The sequence below is a fragment of the Ceratotherium simum genome, chromosome 18 (assembly GCF_057802395.1).
Source record: "Ceratotherium simum simum isolate JZ-2026a chromosome 18, ASM5780239v1, whole genome shotgun sequence".
NCBI classification, from domain to species: Eukaryota; Metazoa; Chordata; class Mammalia; order Perissodactyla; family Rhinocerotidae; genus Ceratotherium; species Ceratotherium simum.
In genome coordinates this window covers 57,781,419-57,799,067 of record NC_141917.1, presented here as the reverse complement: position 1 = coordinate 57,799,067, position 17,649 = coordinate 57,781,419, and the positions used below count along the sequence as shown (strand labels likewise).

The window sequence follows — 17,649 nt, the reverse complement described above, 5'->3', positions numbered from 1 at the left end:
AAAGGATACCCCATCCCCATTAGCAATCACTCCCCATCCCCCTCCCCCAGCCCCTGGCACCCTGTAATCTGCTGTCTGTTCTATAGATTTCCCTGTTCTGGACGTTTCATATAAATAGAATCACACACTATGCAGCCTTTTGTGTCTGGCTTCTCTCACTCAGCATGATGTTTTTGAGGTTCATCCATGTTGTAGTGTGTGTCAGAGCTTCATTCCTATTTATGGCTGAGTAATATTCCATTGTGTGGATGGACTGAGTTTTGTTTATCCATTAACCCTTTGGTGGAATTTGGGTCATTCCCACTTTTTGGCAATTGTAAAGAGTGCTGCTATGCCCATGCGTGTACAAGGATTGGTTTGAGTCTTTATTTTCAGTTCTTTTGGGTCTCTACCTAGGAGTGGAATTACTGGGTCATATGGTAACGGTAAGTTTAACTTTTTGAGGAGCCACCGAACTCATTTCCACAGCAGTTGTGCCATGTTATGTTCTCACTAGCAATATACTAGTGTTTCAGTTTCTCCACATCATCGCCAACACTGGTGTTTTCCTCTTTTTTTAATTCTAGCCTTCATAGTCAGAGTGAAGTGATGTCTCATGGTGGTTTTGATTTGCATTTCCCTGATGACTAATGATATTGAGCATCTCATATGCTTATTGGCCATTTGTATAGCTTCTTGGGAGAAATGTCTATTCAAGTCCTTCACCCATTTTTTAGTTTCTCTCTTTGTTGTTGGAGTTCTTTATATTTTGAATTGTAGGAGTTCTTTCTATATTCTGGACACTAGATCCTTATCAGGTATTTTCCTTTGTTAGGTAGGTTGTCTTTTCACTTTCTTGTTAATGTCTTTTGCACTTATGTTTTTAGTTTTGATTAAATCCAATTATCTATTTTTTCTCTCGTTGCTCATGCTTTTAATGTGAAATCTAAGAATCCATTGCCAAATCTGGGCTCAGGAAGGTTTCTCCCTATATTTTCTTCTAATAGTTTTATAGTTTTAGGTCTTGTACTTAGGTTTTTGATCCATTTTGAGTTAATTTTTGCATATGGTGTGAGGTAGGGGTCCAGCTTCGCTCTTTTGCACGTGGAGATCCAGTTGTCCCAATACCATTTGTTGAAGAGACTATTCTGTTCCCATTGAAGCGTCTTGGCACTGTTGTTAAAAATCAATTGTCCATATTTGTATGAGTTTATTTCTGGACTCTCAGTTCTAATCTGTTGATCTCTCTGTCTGTCCTTATGCCAGTAATGCAGTCTTGGTTACTGTAACTTTGTAGTAAGTTTAAAATCAGGAAGTGTGAGTCCCCCAACTTTGTTCTTCTTCAAGATTGTTTTGGCTTTTCGGGGTCTCTTGCAATTCTATATGAATTTGAAGGTCAGCTTTTCCATTTCTGCAAAAAAGGCCATTGGGATTTTGATAGGGATCACATTGAATCTTTAGATCACTTTGGGGAATATTGCCATCTCAACAATATTAAGTCTTCTGATCCATGAACACGGGGCATCTTTCTATTTATTTAAATCTTGTTTAATTTCTTTCAGGAATGTTTTATAGTTTTCCATGTACATGTCTTGCACCTCCTTTTTTACCTTTGTTCCCAAATACCTTTTTCTTTTTGATGCCATAGTAAATGGAATTGTTTTCCTAATTTCATTTTTGGATTATTCATTGCAAGTGTATGTACAGATACCACTGCTTTTTGTGTGTTGATTTTGTATCTTGCAACTTTGCTGAATCTGTTTATTAGCTTTAACAGTTTTTGTGGATTCTTTAGGATTTTCTACATATCACATCATACCATCTGCTAACAGAGTTTCCCTCCTTCCTTTCCAATTTCAATACATTTTCTTTCTTTTCTCTTTGGCCTGGTTGCTCTGGTGGAACCTCCAGTGCTGTGTTGAGTGGACATGGTGAGAGCTGGCCCCTGTTCTTGTTCCTGATCGTAGAGGCCCAGTGGGTGTGCTGCGAGCTGTGCGTTCTTCATCCACGCCCTTGATCGGGTTGGGGAAGTGCCCTTCTGTTCCCAGTGTGTTGACTGTTCTGTTTCCTCTTTTCGTCCTTCCTCTCTGCCCTTGCTGATGACTTGGAGTGTGAGCACGTGAGAGCCTCCCCACACCCCCGATGCATCCCCACCAGCTCTCCCGGGTCCTGCTTCTGAATGGAGATGTAGCGGGGGGGGGGCAGTTCTAGGGGCAGTGGGTCTTGGAGGGAGGGGCTCGGGAGCAACAGGAGTCTGAGTTTGGATGCTGTCAGGAATCCTGGTTGAGTCAGCAGACTTCCAGTGCATGGCTGGGGCTTGTCCTTGCCTTACTGTTTCCAGGACAAGGAGCGCTGTACCGGAGCCTCCTGGAAACACTTCTTGACTCCCAGTCAGAGACGCTCGGTGCCCGTCTGTGGGGCTGGCACCAAGTCCCGGAGCTGTAGCTTCTCCTTCCCACCCGCCTGGAGCCTTGGGCATCCTCGGGGGGCTGGGCTAAGCCCCGTGACCACGCAGCCTGGGCCTCCACCCTCACTCAGCCTCCTTGGGCACTGCAGGCAGGCATCACCTCCTGGGCCTCGTTTCCTTCTCTGTCAGCACGGGGACGACCGGCTCTCTTGCTCAGGGAGGGGGACTCGAGAGCTGTTGTCCTTCATGTGCTTCACACAGGGCCCAACGCGTGCTCAGTGCTCTGGACAGAGCAGCTGTGATTGTTGAGGAAAAGCAGGTGCAGAATCCAGCTGGTCGCCTCATCCCTCCTCCTGGTGTCAGCATCCCTGCCGGATGTCTGCAGGGCCTCCTTCTGCATCCCCAGGACCAGCTTGCTGCCTGGCCTGTGGGAGGCCTTTGGGGAGTACCTGGGGCAGGTTGAATGAAGCCCTTGTCTGAAATCCCTCCTGAGATGGAGAGCTCACCCCACCAAAGGTGTCTGTACTGGGCCTCTCAGCCGAGCCCACCTCCACATGGCCTTACCCTTGCATCCAACTTTCTCCTCCGAGTCCTCTGTCGGCCCCATATGTCTCTGTGAAGTTCAGAAGCCCTCCTGGGTTTTCTTCTCCCTTCTCCCAAATGACGTCCTTTGCTGTCCCGGCATCACTCCTGTCTTCCTCCTCTGTACACGCTCCTGCTCATCAAAGGCTCTCCTGACTGGCTCTGGGGGCCGCATGGCTGAGAAGTGGATGGGTCTCACCTCCTCCCTTCTACTTCACGCCCTTCTTGTGTTGGTGCAGCCTGAGGCACTCAGGCCTCTGCCTCCCCAGGAGCTCGCGCTGGGTCCAGTCACCCGCTGCAAGGTCCTGTCTGGCCCCCTTGTGTGCTTGGTGGCTTGTCTTTGGGTCTCATCCTCTTGGATGTGGATCTCGCATCTCAGCTCTTCTGAGCCTGGTCCCCCAGGAGATGGGCACACGCGATGCTTTGTCGCCTCCTCGCTGCGGGAGCCTGGCCGACCACTCCTGGAGCCACCACTCCATGTCGCAGTGGCCCTGAGGACGTCTTTCCCCAGGCCCGGTGGAGGAGTCCTCAGCAGGCGCCTGGCTGGGGTGAGCCCAGGGCTGTGTGAGGGCCCTGCCTTTGCTGGGCTGAGCGCCTCTGCAGGAGGTTGGTAGAGCACGTGGGGAGCCCTGTGTGCTGCAGTTGTGGGGTACAGCGCAGACATTCGGTAACTGATGGAAGAGGCAGTCCGTACTGCGCGCCCCGACTCAGCAGTGTTTTGGCAAGGGCGGCCTTGGCTCCTTGCGTCTTCATCTTCTCAGTGCTTCTTCAGATGCTGGTTGGGTAGGGGCACGTGGAGCCTCTCCTCCCCTGGCTGTGGTCTCAGCGCCCCCAGTGGGCCTCACTCTGAATTTACAAAGTTGGACACTGACAGCGCCTGCCCTAAACAAAGAAGCATTTCCCTCAGGAAACTGCCTGCCCACACAGTTTTTTTTTTTTTTTTTTTTTTTGAGGAAGATCAGCCCTGAGCTAACATCCGTGCCAATCCTCCTCTTTTTGCTGAGGAAGACCGACCCTGGGCTAACATCTGTGCCCATCTTCCTCCACTTTATATGGGACCCCGCCACAGCATGGCCTGACAAGCGGCGCGTCGGTGCACGCCTGGGATCCAAACCCGGGCCGCCAGCAGCAGAGCGCACGCACTCAACCACTACGCCACGGGGCTGGCCCCCACACGGTTTCTTTAAATAGCATTTGTTAGCAATTCAGCAAAGTTTTTTAGTGTATATTGGGCAATTGGAACTATCTTGTACATTTAAAAAGATTGAGTCAATTTTTTAAATTACTAAAAACACCTATATGTAATCTGTTGCATAAACTGATCTTACATTGGTGATCCTTTATATAATTTTTGGGTTTCTATTAAAACTGCAGGAAAAAGAAACTAAAGATGAAATTTGATATTTTCCTAATTACACTTGACTGTTTGGCCTCCATCAGGGTCTGCAAACCTTTTCTATAAAGGGCTGGATAGTAAGTGTCTCAGGCTTTGCAGGCCACATGGCCTCTGCGGCAAAGACCCGCCTCTCCTGTTGTCATCGAGCAAGCAGCCCTGAGCCCTACGTCAGCGAATGGTCGTGGCTGTGTGCCAATAAATCTTTATTTACAAACACACGCCAGGCGTGGTGAATATGCCAGCCCCTAGCCAAGGTCTTTGGGGGTCCATCTAGCTCAAGTGTTCACAAATTGGGGCATTTAATGAAAAAATAAGAACCGTCTGAACTGTTAGGGAAGATTGGTGTTGAGCTTGCCTTCCAGCTTGCGAGCTTGGCTGGGCGAGCAGCGGCTTTTCCCGTCAGGTCCCCCCGTCCCAATCAGCGCGCGTCACTCCATCCCCCTCCGGCTCCTTTAGGCGATGGTGTTTGCACTTCACCTGGGATCAGACACGGAAACGCCAGTGGAGCGTTGCTCTGTGCATGTGAGCTTCTCCACTTCAGGTTCTTGGAGTAGCTTTGGATCTTTGAATAAATATTCTCCAAAACAGTTTAATCCCCTAAGGGACAGGTTTTGCCTGTAGTTGAAAGATAGGTTTTTATTATTGTCATTATAATTATTACTATAAAAATAGTATGTACTCATGAGAAAAATCCAGCGTTAGTAAGATTATCAAGTATGAGAAGTAAACTTCCCAGTTTCTCAGTCGCTGTCCTCAGAGTTAAGCACTTACAAGTGTCTTATATTATGTATCTTTCCAGAAATTGCCTCTGCATGTGCAAACAAATGTTCATCCTCAAAAAAGACTAAATGGCATCTTGTTTGTTCTGGCCCCAGGGTGTTTTTCTGTTTTATGTAACAATGTATGAGGTACGCCTGTCCCCAACGGGGACACAGAGACACAGAGCTAACTTGTAGTGATAGTTGCTGGCTGTTTGGTTTGGAGGCTCCCTGGCCCATTTACCCAGCCATGCTCTGGGCCGACAGCACGCCCTTTTGTGGTGTTTCCGCTTCCAGGTCCTCTGGTGGGGTGGGAACTGGGAACACGGTGGAGGTGATTACGATGCGCCTCCGGCCCTGCCCACATCCCTCAGAAAAGCGGAAGTCTGTCTGCCTTTCCTCTGCCCACTCTAGCTTTCCGGCACATTCACATAGATGGAAATCCTGAATAGATTCTTCAGAACCATTCTTCATAAAAATTGCCAACATCCTGTAGATGCCACACTTGGGATGAGCGTCCCTGATCTGTTAATCATTGGCTGGCGTAGAGCCTGGGAGGACCAGCAACAAGCCCCGCACCGAGTAATGACACTGCCCCCGAGACGCGTTTTCTCATTCATAGAAAAGAATACAGACTTGGCTGGAAGGCCCTGAGTGACCTGCTGGCTGTCCGCTGCATCCTCTTGCTGCCAGGGCTTGGCACATGCCAGTGCCTGCTTGATGTTCTTTCCCTTTCTGTGGTGCAGTCAAACATGCAATCAGACCCCCATGCCAGTGGTCTGCTGGATGAGCCTCCGCAGGCCCAGGCCCAACTGCAGCGTCTCCTCCCGAGCCTGCCGAGCCCATGAGGACCCTCGTCCATCTCGGCCTTCCGTGAGCCTTCTCTCAGCTTCACAGTGTTAGGCTGCAATGATCGGGCTGCACAAGTCTCTCCACCAGTAAACGTGAACGCCTTGAGACGAGTCACCTCACATGCGGACAGGGCCCCCAGCCCGTGGCACACAGCACTCGCTGGGGCTGTGGGCAGAGCCGAAGGCAGTTCCGTGCGCTCAGACGCATCGAGAACCAGCACTGCTGGGCCTCGCCTTGTCTCTCCAGCACTCACCACCTCCCATGTCTGTGTTCTCAGTTCACAGGAAACGGGCCATGCGAAGTGAACAGTGTCCAGAAGAGCGAGCACGAGAAGAATCTGGAGCACAGCAAAAAGCGCTCTCGGCCCTCGCTCCTCCGTCCCGTGTCTGCACCAGCCAAGGTGACCATCAGCTGTGAGCATAGATGTCCACGTATGTGGACTCTTAGTGGCCTGGTCTTCTCTGTAGGTGACCTGGGAAGCACTGTGCAGAGGCCCCAAGCAGCAGGCCTGGGGCAGGAGGCCAAATCTGGATCCTGGTCTGACTTGAAATGCACCAGCTGTGGGACCTTGGGAAGTTGGCTCGCCTCTAAGGTGGCCATTCACGCATTCCCCCTGGCTCATGGGATTGTTGTGAGAAGGAGTGTTACCTTCTCCCACAGTAATGGGGTGTGCCGGTCAGTCTGCTCCTTTGCACCATCAGAGTGTTTCACGAGCAGGCCTGCCCTGTACACTTGTGCAGGTTGGTCACTGCACAAGGCACCCCACCGAGGGGTGAAAGGAGCTGAGATCCAGTTCCTGTGGCACTCGTCGTGATAGTGATCTTCTAATTCCATCATTCCTTGTGCATTTACTGGTTGGCTTTCTACTATAAGGAAGAGCTTTTCCTTCCTCCCCGTTTATTTAGTTACGTATGTCAGTATGGACTATCATTGTTTATCTTGATGCCTGAACTTGATGTCTCAGTTTGGGCCAATGGGGCCCTTTCGGGCTGGCTCCTCTGTCCTTTTGACATGTCACCATCGTTCTTTAGATGCTTGAGAGATGATTTTGTAGCGTCCTCAATGCCTCAGGAGTACAGCTAAGTTCAGGTCCAAGTCCAGCTTAGAGACAAAATTGTTTGCCGAGATTTAAAACCTAGGCTTCTGCAGAATCATCCTGTCCTCTTTCTGTCCCTGCCCATCACCATACTGGCCCACAGGACAAAACAGGCAGAAGAAGAGGTTTCTGATATTGTATCCAGGGACACCTTTCCCTTGTTTTTCTGACTTGATGATGCTCCCATCTGTTATCAAAAGCCCTAAACAGCCAAGATTTAGATCCCAGAGTGTGGGGAGAGCGATGGTGTGACCTTCCCCTTTCACTGGCTCACAGAGGCGGAGGTGGGTGGTCCTCAAAAGACTAGGCCACTGTCATGGCCGCCCTTCCCTGAGAAGTCTGTGCTGGGGTCCCGGACAGACCTGATCGAGCGCCCCATGACGGTTCCCGTCAGGAGGGCTCAGGGTGGCCGTGGTACGACTCTCATGAAGACGGGTGGAGGGGCTGCCCACGGGATCTCAGAGCATTGACGGCATGGGATTTCTGTCCACAGAAGAAAATGAAGCTCCGTGGCACCAAAGACTTGTCCATCGCCGCTGTGGGCAAGTATGGGACTCTGCAGGAGTTCTCCTTCTTTGACAAGGTAGGTGGGTGGGCTGCTGGGGCAGGAGTCCTGGGAAGGGACCAGATAGTGCTGGAGCTCTGGGCTGGGTCTGGGAGGAGGGGCTGCCCCACTGCTGTTCCCAGGGGAGGGAGTGGGAAAGCTGTCAGCCAGCAGGGGCAAGTGGCGGGCGGGGGACACCCAGGCCAAGGGAGAAGGCAGAGCTGAGGATACGCACCTGCCGCTCCTCAGTCAGGCAGCGTCTCTAAAGCAGGGACAGTCCTGGGCTCCCCGCCAGGGTTGGTGCACAGAGCCAGCGAGATGGCTGAGCTGCGAGTTGCTGCCCGGAGAGCAGCGCCCGCAGACCGCAGCCGGTCACTTACAAGCATGCCGGTGTTGTGACCTAGTGACAGCTGAGCCGAGCCGGCGCAGGGGCGCTTGGGCCTCACCCGCTCTCCCCGCAGGTCCGCAGGGTGCTGAAGAGCCAGGAGGTCTATGAGAACTTCCTGCGCTGCATCGCACTCTTCAACCAGGAGCTCGTGTCTGGCTCTGAGCTCCTGCAGCTCGTCAGCCCATTTCTAGGGTGAGTGGCACTTCCCCTAGAAGTTGATACTTCTGCAAACGCCGTCCACCCTGCTTTTCATTGTTGTTTTCGTAAAACGACGCATGCGTTTTTCGATTTTGTCTTTAAACTGAAATGGGTATCGTTATGGCTTCAGCTGCAGCTGTAAGCAAGCATGCAGAAAGATCCTGGGAACCGTCCCCCAAGGTGACAGCTGTAGTTAGTGTCACAGCGTGGATGTTGACATGCACGTAACCCACCCATCTCTCCAGGTTTCCCATTTCCCCAGCACCTGTGTGTGTGTGTGCATGCGCGCATGTGATTACACAACTCGGTCACCTGGGACGGTTCAGTGTCACCACCACAGTCAAGATACCGAGCGGCTTCAGAACACAAGGGTTCTTGCGTTGACCTTTAATACCCACATCCATGTGCCCACACCCCCGCCCCAGTCCCGTCCCCAGAGCCCTGGCGACCACAGACCTGTGCTTCATGTCTGCAACCTCTGTAGCAAGAGAGCTAACGAAGCAGAATCATACAGTGTGTGATCTTCAGGTTCGGCTGTTTTCACCCAGCGTAATCTCCTGAGGATTTGGTTGATGTATGCTTTTTAAAATTCTAACCATCAGAAATTGGAGGAAGAATGAAACGACCACTTAGCATCCCTGCCAACCAGGGAGAAGCCCTGTTAGCAGGTCAGCGACTCACTTCCAGCAAGTCCTGCTGCAGTGGGGGCACACCCTGGGCCGGGGCACCGCAGGGAGGCCGGTGGTGTTGGAGCAGGCGAATTTGCGTGCACAGGTTGCGCACTGCGTGCTTTAGGAAGGGAGTTGACCTGTCCCACCAACGTTGCTCCCGCTCACCAGCCCTGTTACGTTGGGCGAGGTTCTTAGCCAGCATGAGCCTGTTTGCTTGCTGTCAAATGGGGGTCATAAACATACACATGCAGGGTTGCTCCAGGTGGGCTCTGCGCATAAGCCCCTTAAACCAGCACCTTGGACATGGTGAGCATTCCTTGTATGTGACTGGATGTAGTGTCCTATTGAGCCCTAAAGGCAGCTCCAGGGGCAGGTGCTATCTGAGCCCCTTTCTAGTAATTAAAACAAAAATTTTTAAGGTTTTTAACATAAGATACAGATCCAGGAAAACACACAATGGAAGAATGGCTTGATGACTCATTATTAGGCAAACTCCCTTGTGCCCACCACCCAGGCCACAAGTAGACCTTCACCAGCCCCCAGGAGCCCCTGCACGCACCACCCTAGTCGTGCTCCCTCCCCCCCTGAAAGTGCCCACCTCGCTGTGCTAGTTATGATGCGGCCTCACTGGCAGGCACCCCAGACCCACCACCCAGTGTCACCTGGTTGCCTGGGGTCTATTTTCTTGTATGTCTTACAAGTCTCTCCTGCCCTGTTTTATTCCTTACTGTCTCTATGTGGGCGCCGCCAAGCCGGGGCAGGTCCCACTGCCTGCACCTCCACGCTCCCGTCTCCCACGTCCTCTGTGCGTCAGGAGGTGGTGCTGTCCGCCAAGCTCTCCCTGTGGTTCATTCATTCGCTCGGGGCGGCAAAGAGAGGATCTCGGCAGTGTTTTGTCCCCTTTTGGTGGCCCAGGGAGATGCTTGCTTTCTCCCTTTATCACAGTGTCAGGGTGACAAGTCACTCTCCTGTCTCACAGGGACCAATTAGGAACAAAAAAGGGGACCAGTTGGGTTCTTTCCCTTTCTTTTTTTGGCATCGTATGAACTCACAGACTTGAACACGTTTGCCGTGTTTTGATACCTTTTCAAGCTGAGGAAGCTGAGACCCAAAGCACGTGCCTGGCACTTCCCCAGGACAAGATCTCTCCAGGGAGCTGCGTGTGGTGATGCGGGGGCGCCGGGGCGGTCCGGCCCGAAGCCTAGCCCTTTGCTCACCCTCTGCCCTCTGGACACGTGTGTCCCTGTCGAGTTTCAGGTACATGGCCTCACGCAGTCAGGGTGGCCTGCAGCAACCTCTCTTTTTTTTTTTTTCAGCTTAGCATCTCTCAATGTCTTTGAGGGTCAGATGTAAATGCATGTGATCATTTTCAGTGACTGCTTAGTATCCTCTTCCTTGTCTGTCCAGTGGTTTTCTCAGCAGGATCTGTAACGATGCAGACCTGTCTCCCATTTCTCCTGGTAATCAGTGCTCAGAGGTCAAGGTAGGGTTGTCAGGAGCTGCTTCCTTCGTGGTCCTGAGAGTGTCCACACGTCATGGTGACCTTTACACTTGGGTAACTTTGCCAGACTGCTAGAGATCTATTAATGCTTTGAACAGTGGCGCAGCGCAGGATGGTGGTGTTAAGCAGTCCCCGCTAAAATATGACTGGCTTTCTATCCGGACCTGGAATGCGCACGCACTCGCTCACTCCCATCGAGGTGTGTCTTCTGAGCCCGGAAGCCAGTGCTCTGAGCCTGGTTCCTGGCCGGGCACAGTCACTGTAGTTGGGAAGATGAACAACTGTGGGGTGAGAGCCCCAGGAGGCCGGGGCAGGGTGTGTGGGTGGCATGTGGGCCTTGGTGGGCTGGGCGCATGACCAGCCCCGAGTCCGAATCAGGACTCTGCTTCCTACCAGCAAAGCGCGACTTTCTTCCTTTGTAAAATGGCCAAACCCCCGTCCTGGGGTTGTCGGGGTGGAGGGAGAAGAATGAAGGAGCAGGAGACGCCAGGTGCCGAGCCGTGGGCGGTGCATGGCCAGTGTCAGCAGTTCTCTTTGGACGCGTGGGCGGCAGGGAGAGATTCGTGTGGTTGGGTGGGGACCGGGGCTGTGCAGCAAAGTCCAGAGATGAAGGGGCCTCTGCTCGCTCATCTCAGTGTGATGAGCCCGGCTAGGCTAGCGTCCACCTCCGCAAGGTCCCTCCTTGATGTGCAAGCTTCAGTCTGGCTGTGCAGACCCGAGGGCAGCCCCTTGGTGACGGCACAGCCGCAGTCGGGGATGGAGTGCGGCGTGTCAGGGTAACCGTCCCCTTCAGAGTGTGCCATTTGTGTTTATCCAAGCTGTAACATAGGGCATCCTCATTTGGCACTTATTTCGTTGACGTCTTCCTTCCCTGTGGTCCTGTTTGTGGTTTTCCTGGTGAGCCAAGTCAGCACGCAGTCCTGATAGGTGGGATACAGCGGGTCAGCAGACTTTATCTGTCAAGGGCTGAGGGTTGAGACTTTGGCATTGTCCTTTGCAAGCAGCCACAGGCAATATTAAGCAAATGGACATGACTGTGTGCCAATAAAACTTTATGTACAAAGACAGACGTGGGCAGGTTGGTCATAGTTTACTGAGCCCTGGCCTAATGGCCAGCCTCTTCCAGTCAAGGAACATTGCTGACCCCACCTTCTGCCAGTCTAGGTCGTGTTTTCCAGAGTGTTTGGAAAACACATCCTGTGAGTGACAGGGCCTGGTTGGTGACAAAGTGGTGGGGGGCATTGTCACTCGAGTATGTGAAGACATTATGCATATCTGACACTTGGGTCTGCCTTTTGCCCCTCCTCCCTCACGTTGAATTCTGACCGTCTTGAACCACAGGCATCTCCATGAAGCCATTTTAAAATCTCTAGATCATTCCCAGAAACCCCCAGGGATGCCAACTTACTGTTTATCTTTATTTCTGAAGGAAATTTCCAGAACTCTTTGCACAGTTCAAGTCCTTCCTGGGGGTGAAAGAGCTGTCATTCGCCCCGCCCATGAGCGACAGATCCGGGGATGGAATAAGCCGGGAAATTGACTACGCATCTTGCAAGCGCATCGGATCCAGCTACCGGGCGCTCCCCAAAACCTACCAGCAGCCTAAGTGCAGTGGAAGGACGGCTATCTGCAAGGAGGTAGCGCTCCCCAGGGGCTCACATCAGCTTATGTGGTGCATGCTCCCCTCTCTGCAAAACACCGTCCCCCCCGTGCTTCAGCTGAAAGACTGGAGTGTCGACCCCCTCAAATGCTGAATAATGGATGGTGCTGGGAGGTGGCGAAACAGAATGCCTAAGCAGAGATGACAGCGCAGCCGGAGTGGTAGTTTTGGCAAGCTGCAAAGCACACGGCGCCGGCACAGGGTTTGGCATATTCCTTCCTTAGACTTAGATTGATTTCTGCCATAGTTGTGCTGTGTCCCAGCTTCACTGGCCCTCGGTGTGTTTCTGTGTAGCTTGACCAGTGAATACTTTTTCAGGATTGGGGGACAGACTATTACTGCATTTCCAGAATTCAAGAATGCCTCCTAGATTCCAGGATATAGTCCAGGGGTCAGCAAACTGCAGCCTGTGGGCCAGACCTTGCCCACCACCTGTGTTTGTAAATAAAGTTTTATTGGCACACAGCCACGCCCATTCATTTACAAATTGCCTGGGGCTGCTTTCCCAGGACAAAGGCAGAGCTGAGTAGTCCTGATAGACCAGATAACCCACAAAACCTAAAATATTATCTGACTCTTACAGAGAAAGTTTGCCAACCCCTGAAGTAGTGTGATTTGATCACTTGAAAGTCATGCTTGCTCTTCAGATCACCTTAAAGTTAATTTTACTGTTGGTATGTTAAGGTAATTTCCTATAAAATCAGAATGCTATTGCTTATCCTCGTATCTTCTACACTGGACGACACAGTAAACAATTGTGGCTGCTGGAGCCTGCCGCACTGTTGACAGCGTTTCTTCTTGGCACAGGTGCTGAATGACACCTGGGTCTCCTTCCCCTCCTGGTCAGAGGACTCCACCTTTGTCAGCTCCAAGAAGACGCCCTACGAGGAGCAGCTGCACCGCTGTGAGGACGAGCGTTTTGAGGTGTGTGCCGGCGGTGCGGGGCCCTCCTAGCTGGCCCTTGGTCCTAGCCAAGATCAGGGAGTCCTGGAGTGCGTGCCTGTCCCCCCTTCTCCACAGCGCCACCCTCTCACTTTCCCCTGTTCACCTCCATCCCTCCCCTGGGATGTACCCTGATCCTCCTTAACCCTCTTCCCCTCCCCTTTTGAGTATCAGGGATTCCAGCGCTTTCCAGCAGGGGGCAGGTCCTGAAAGCCTCCCTTTTCTGCCTTGCTGGCCTCTGGGCTAGCTAGCGATGATGCTTTTCCCTTTTGTTTTTAAAATATATATATTTATGGGCCGGCCCCGTGGCTTCGTGGTTAAGTGCGCGTGCTCCGGTGATGGCGGCCCGGGTTCGGATCCCAGGCGCGCACCGACCCACTGCTTCTCCGGCCATGCTGCGGCCACGTCCCACATACAGCAACTAGAAGGTTGTGCAACTATGACATACAACTATCTACTGGGGCTTTGGGGGAAAAATAAATAAATAAAATTATAAAATAAAATATATATATTTAAATTTGATTAATTAAAATTTAGTTAAATTTTTTTCAGTGCAATTTTTACTGAAATCATTTTACATTCACGTGCAGCGTGAGAAATAACAGCGTGACCCCGGGTTCCCTTCCCCCAGTGGTAACAATGTGTAAATCTCGGGTGCAGTGTCACAGCCAGGATATTGACCTTGACGCGACCCACGATCCCATCCCCATCTCTCCAGGTGGACTTGTATTCGTGTGTGTGCACATGTATGTGCGTGTGTGTTTGGTGGCGTGCATGTGTCCACTGGTGTGTTTAGCTCTGGCGGGTCGCTCACCTGTGGAGGTCCGGGTATCCACCATCACAGCCAAGATCCTACACAGCCTTCCTCCACTAGGAGCCCTCATGCCGTGCTTTACAGCCGAGTGCCTCCCTCCCCGCCCTCCTGTGCCTGACCCCTGGCCGCCACTGTCCTGTCCTCCATTTCTGTCACTGTCATTTCAGGAAGGTTGTAGAAATGGAATCACACGGTATGTACCCTTTGGGGGTTGGCTCCCCCCTTGGCACATGCCCTGGAGAGTCATTCTGGGGGCTGTGTGTACCGCGAGTCCCTTCCTTCTTATTGCCAGCTGAAATGTGCTTTTGATGCCTGTGAGCGGGTCAGCCCAGGGACCTTTTCCCTCCTCAGATGGGTCACCCAGTGGTGAGCGGCCCACAGGTCTCGGTCTGTAAGCGCCGAATCCTGCGTTTGTGCCTCGCCTGGCTGTCACCACTGCTGTGGTCTGGACCCCACCCCTCTAATCAGCTATGCTCTCTCCGGGCCCCTGAACCCTCATTAGAACCGCCACTTTCTTTTTTTTTTTCTTTAGTGAGGTCATGATAGTTTATAACATTGTGAAATTTCAGCTGTACGTTATCTTTTGTTAGTCACCATATATATGCCCACCCCCCTTATGCCCACCCCCCCATCTGCCTTCCCCCTGGTAACCGCTAATCTGTTTTCTTTGTCCATGTGTTAGTTTATCTTCCACATGAGTGAAATTGTGCAGGACCACTGCTTTCTGATGTCCATCTTCCCCTCCCCAGAGGTGTGGGATTTCTTAGCTCTGTCTGCGTGACTCTTCTGCCCTCCCAGGCCCCTCTGGGGGCCCAGCTGAACCCCAACAGCTGACGCCTTCCTGCCTTCCTTTCCATAGTTAGACGTCGTCCTGGAGACCAACCTGGCCACGATCCGGGTGTTGGAAAGCGTGCAGAAGAAGCTTTCTCGGATGGCGCCGGAAGACCAGGAGAAGTTCCGGCTGGATGACTGTCTGGGGGGCACGTCAGAGGTGATCCAGCGCCGGGCCATCCACCGTATTTACGGCGACAAGGCTCCAGAGATCATCGAGAGCCTCAAGAAAAACCCCGTCACCGCCGTCCCTGTCGTCCTGAAAAGGTATCCCCTGGCTTCTGGCTGCCATGCCCTGCCGAAGGGAGCCCCCGCCTCCTCAAGTGCATTAGTGCTGTTTGTCACAGGGGTAATTGTGAGGAGTGTCCTGGGGCCTCAGGCTGGATTACTATGTTTTCTAGTCTTCTTTCATCTTCCTGTTCCACTCCTGAGAGGAAAGCACAACTGTTCACGGTTGTCCATCTTTCTAGAACCTTCTGCCGTGCACATAATCATATCTGAACATGAGAAGTAACTATTTTAAAGCACAAATGAAATCATCCTGTACCATGGCTTGCCTCTTATCTAGTAATACATTTTGGGAATGTTTGCATACTAGTGAACAGGCATTGATTAAGTGGCTGGCCTTGACCAGGTAGTGTGCTCGGCCCTGGGGTTGCAGAGCTGAGCGAGGCCCACACAGTCCTTTCCCTCGTGGGACTCACAGTCGAGCCAGGGAGCCCTACAGTCGAGCCAACAGCTACACAGAGTGTGGTCGGTGCTATGGGCCAGGACAGGGAGGAGGTTCCGGGACAGCGATGTTTGAGAAACCATAAAACCGGCCATGTTGGTTCTACGGGGCCGTCGCTCTTTCCCTCCCTCCTTTATTCACCACAGAACCCGCTACACACCCAGGAGCTGGCTGTGCCGAGTTTGGAACGCGCTCACCTGGGTCTGGCCTGGGCAGACAGCCCGGCCCCGGGCAGGGAGGGCTTGGGCTGGCGCCCCGGGCTGTCCCCATGTTGAGCCCTGTGCTGAGCCCCTTTGGCCCCCCCAGGCTGAAAGCCAAGGAGGAGGAGTGGCGGGAGGCCCAGCAGGGCTTCAACAAGATCTGGCGGGAGCAGTACGAGAAGGCATACCTCAAGTCCCTGGACCATCAGGCCGTGAACTTCAAGCAGAACGATACCAAGGCCCTTCGCTCCAAGAGTTTGCTCAACGAGATCGAGAGCGTCTACGACGAGGTGAGGCCAGGGCTGAGCAGGCTGGCTGTGTCCTGGCTCTGGCTCTCCCAGCCTTGGGCAGGCTGCTGGGTCTCTGTGCCTCTGTTTTCCCAGCATCACCCTTGCAGGGCTGTTTAGGGGTGAGCTGTGGCATGCAGCCTAGGGCCAGCACGGGAGAGGGATTGCAGCAGCTCTGCTGTTGTCAGCGGAGGGCTTCCCCTGCCCCCACCATGGCCTTGAGGGACCTGCCTTTAGGTGACCCAGCAGCTTTCCTTCCTTTACTGCTGACCGTGTGCTAGACGCCGTTAGAACCCTCAGAAGGAGCATCCCATCTTACCCTTGCTCACAGGCCTTACTACGCGATACTGTTACTGTCCCAATTTTAGCAATGAGGAAACTTAGACACGAGAGGTGGCCGCTCACCAGGGCCGGTTGCAGGAGACCAGGGCTCCGGGCCCTCGGGCTGTGCCTCCAGCTGCAGCACTGCGCCCTCTTGGCAGCTTTGGCATGTTCAGGTTCCTGGGGCCTGAACCACAGAACTGAGGCAGGGCTGGGCTCTCGGGCTTCGAGGATTTGGGCTTGGAAACATGCGTGCGGGGAGTGAGTTACTCGCAGGAGCCCATGGTGGGAAGCGTGAGAGCCCTGTGGACCTGGGCCCCCGTCTTGGAGTTCTTCCAGCCGGTTGCTTCCCCTAATGGCCGCCCTGTCTCCCAGCACCAGGAGCAGCATTCGGAGGGCCGCAGCGCCCCCTCCAGCGAGCCGCACCTCATCTTCGTGTATGAGGACAGGCAGATCCTGGAGGACGCAGCCGCCCTCATTAGCTACTACGTGAAGCGGCAGCCAGCCATCCAGAAGGAGGACCAGGGCACGATCCACCAGCTGGTGCACCAGTTCGTGCCCAGCCTCTTCTTCTCCCAGCAGCTGGAGCTGGGGGCCTCTGAGGACTCCGCTGATGAGGGCCGGGGGAGCCCCCAGGGGCAGGGCGCGGAGCCTGGCGACCGAAAGAAGCCGGCCCCTGGGCCACAGAGCAGCCCCGTGGAGGAGAAGGGGCCCGCAGGCACAGCCCCGACCTTGGAGCAGCTGCCGCTGCAGCACAAGCCCCTGGACGACGTCTACAGCCTCTTCTTTGCCAACAACAACTGGTACTTTTTCCTGCGCCTCCACCAGACCCTGTGCTCCAGGCTCCTGAAGATATACCGCCAGGCGCAGAAGCAGCTCCTGGAGTATCGGACCGAGAAGGAGAGGGAGAAACTGCTCTGCGAGGGCCGCCGGGAGAAGGGCAACGACCCTGCCATGGAGCTGCGGCTGAAACAACCAAGTAAGCCCCTGAGACCCCCCGGGGCCCCTGTGAGACGGGACGAGGAAACGGCAGCCAGCCCCATGGACCCCAGTACATAGCTTATGATCGGATGTATCCATTGTGTTTTTTCTGACTTTTCATTTTGAAATAATTATGTTATCTCAGACGAGAAATTTCAAATGGAAAGTTGTGAAAATAACACAGACTAGCCTTCCTCAGCCTCTTAAGGGTGGCACCACTTCTGGCTGGAGTGTCCTGACAGGACCAGGAAACTGGTATCGCAGGCTACGCCAGCCAGACCACAGCCGCAGCTGCTTCTCACTTGCACTCCCTGGCGTGAAGCTCTCGGCAGCTTTCCCCCCATGCCTAGCCGCGTGGAACCACTGCCCAGCTGAGCTGCCGTCCTGGAGCTGCGGGCCGACATTAGGAAGTCTCCGTGACAGGAGGTGGTGAACGTGGCCTCCTTGTGTTCTGTGGAGATTGCGGATTCATCCCCGTGGGGGCCTGTTGGGCCCTTGGTGACTGCGTCCC

General features: G+C 53.2%; 1 protein-coding gene across 6 annotated transcripts in view; it reads left to right on the top strand.

The window, feature by feature from the left end:
* Window positions 1-17,649, top strand: part of SIN3B (SIN3 transcription regulator family member B) — a 43,421-nt gene that overhangs the window by 13,753 nt on the left and 12,019 nt on the right. For all 6 annotated transcript variants that reach the window (XM_087443630.1, XM_014781764.2, XM_087443633.1 and 3 more), the window contains 8 exons: window positions 6,252-6,374; window positions 7,564-7,653; window positions 8,076-8,194; window positions 11,802-12,009; window positions 12,840-12,956; window positions 14,648-14,886; window positions 15,656-15,839; window positions 16,533-17,136. In XM_087443630.1, coding sequence (XP_087299756.1) covers window positions 6,252-6,374; window positions 7,564-7,653; window positions 8,076-8,194; window positions 11,802-12,009; window positions 12,840-12,956; window positions 14,648-14,886; window positions 15,656-15,839; window positions 16,533-17,136 — 1,684 coding nt within the window. The remainder of the gene's footprint in view (window positions 1-6,251; window positions 6,375-7,563; window positions 7,654-8,075; window positions 8,195-11,801; window positions 12,010-12,839; window positions 12,957-14,647; window positions 14,887-15,655; window positions 15,840-16,532; window positions 17,137-17,649) is intronic.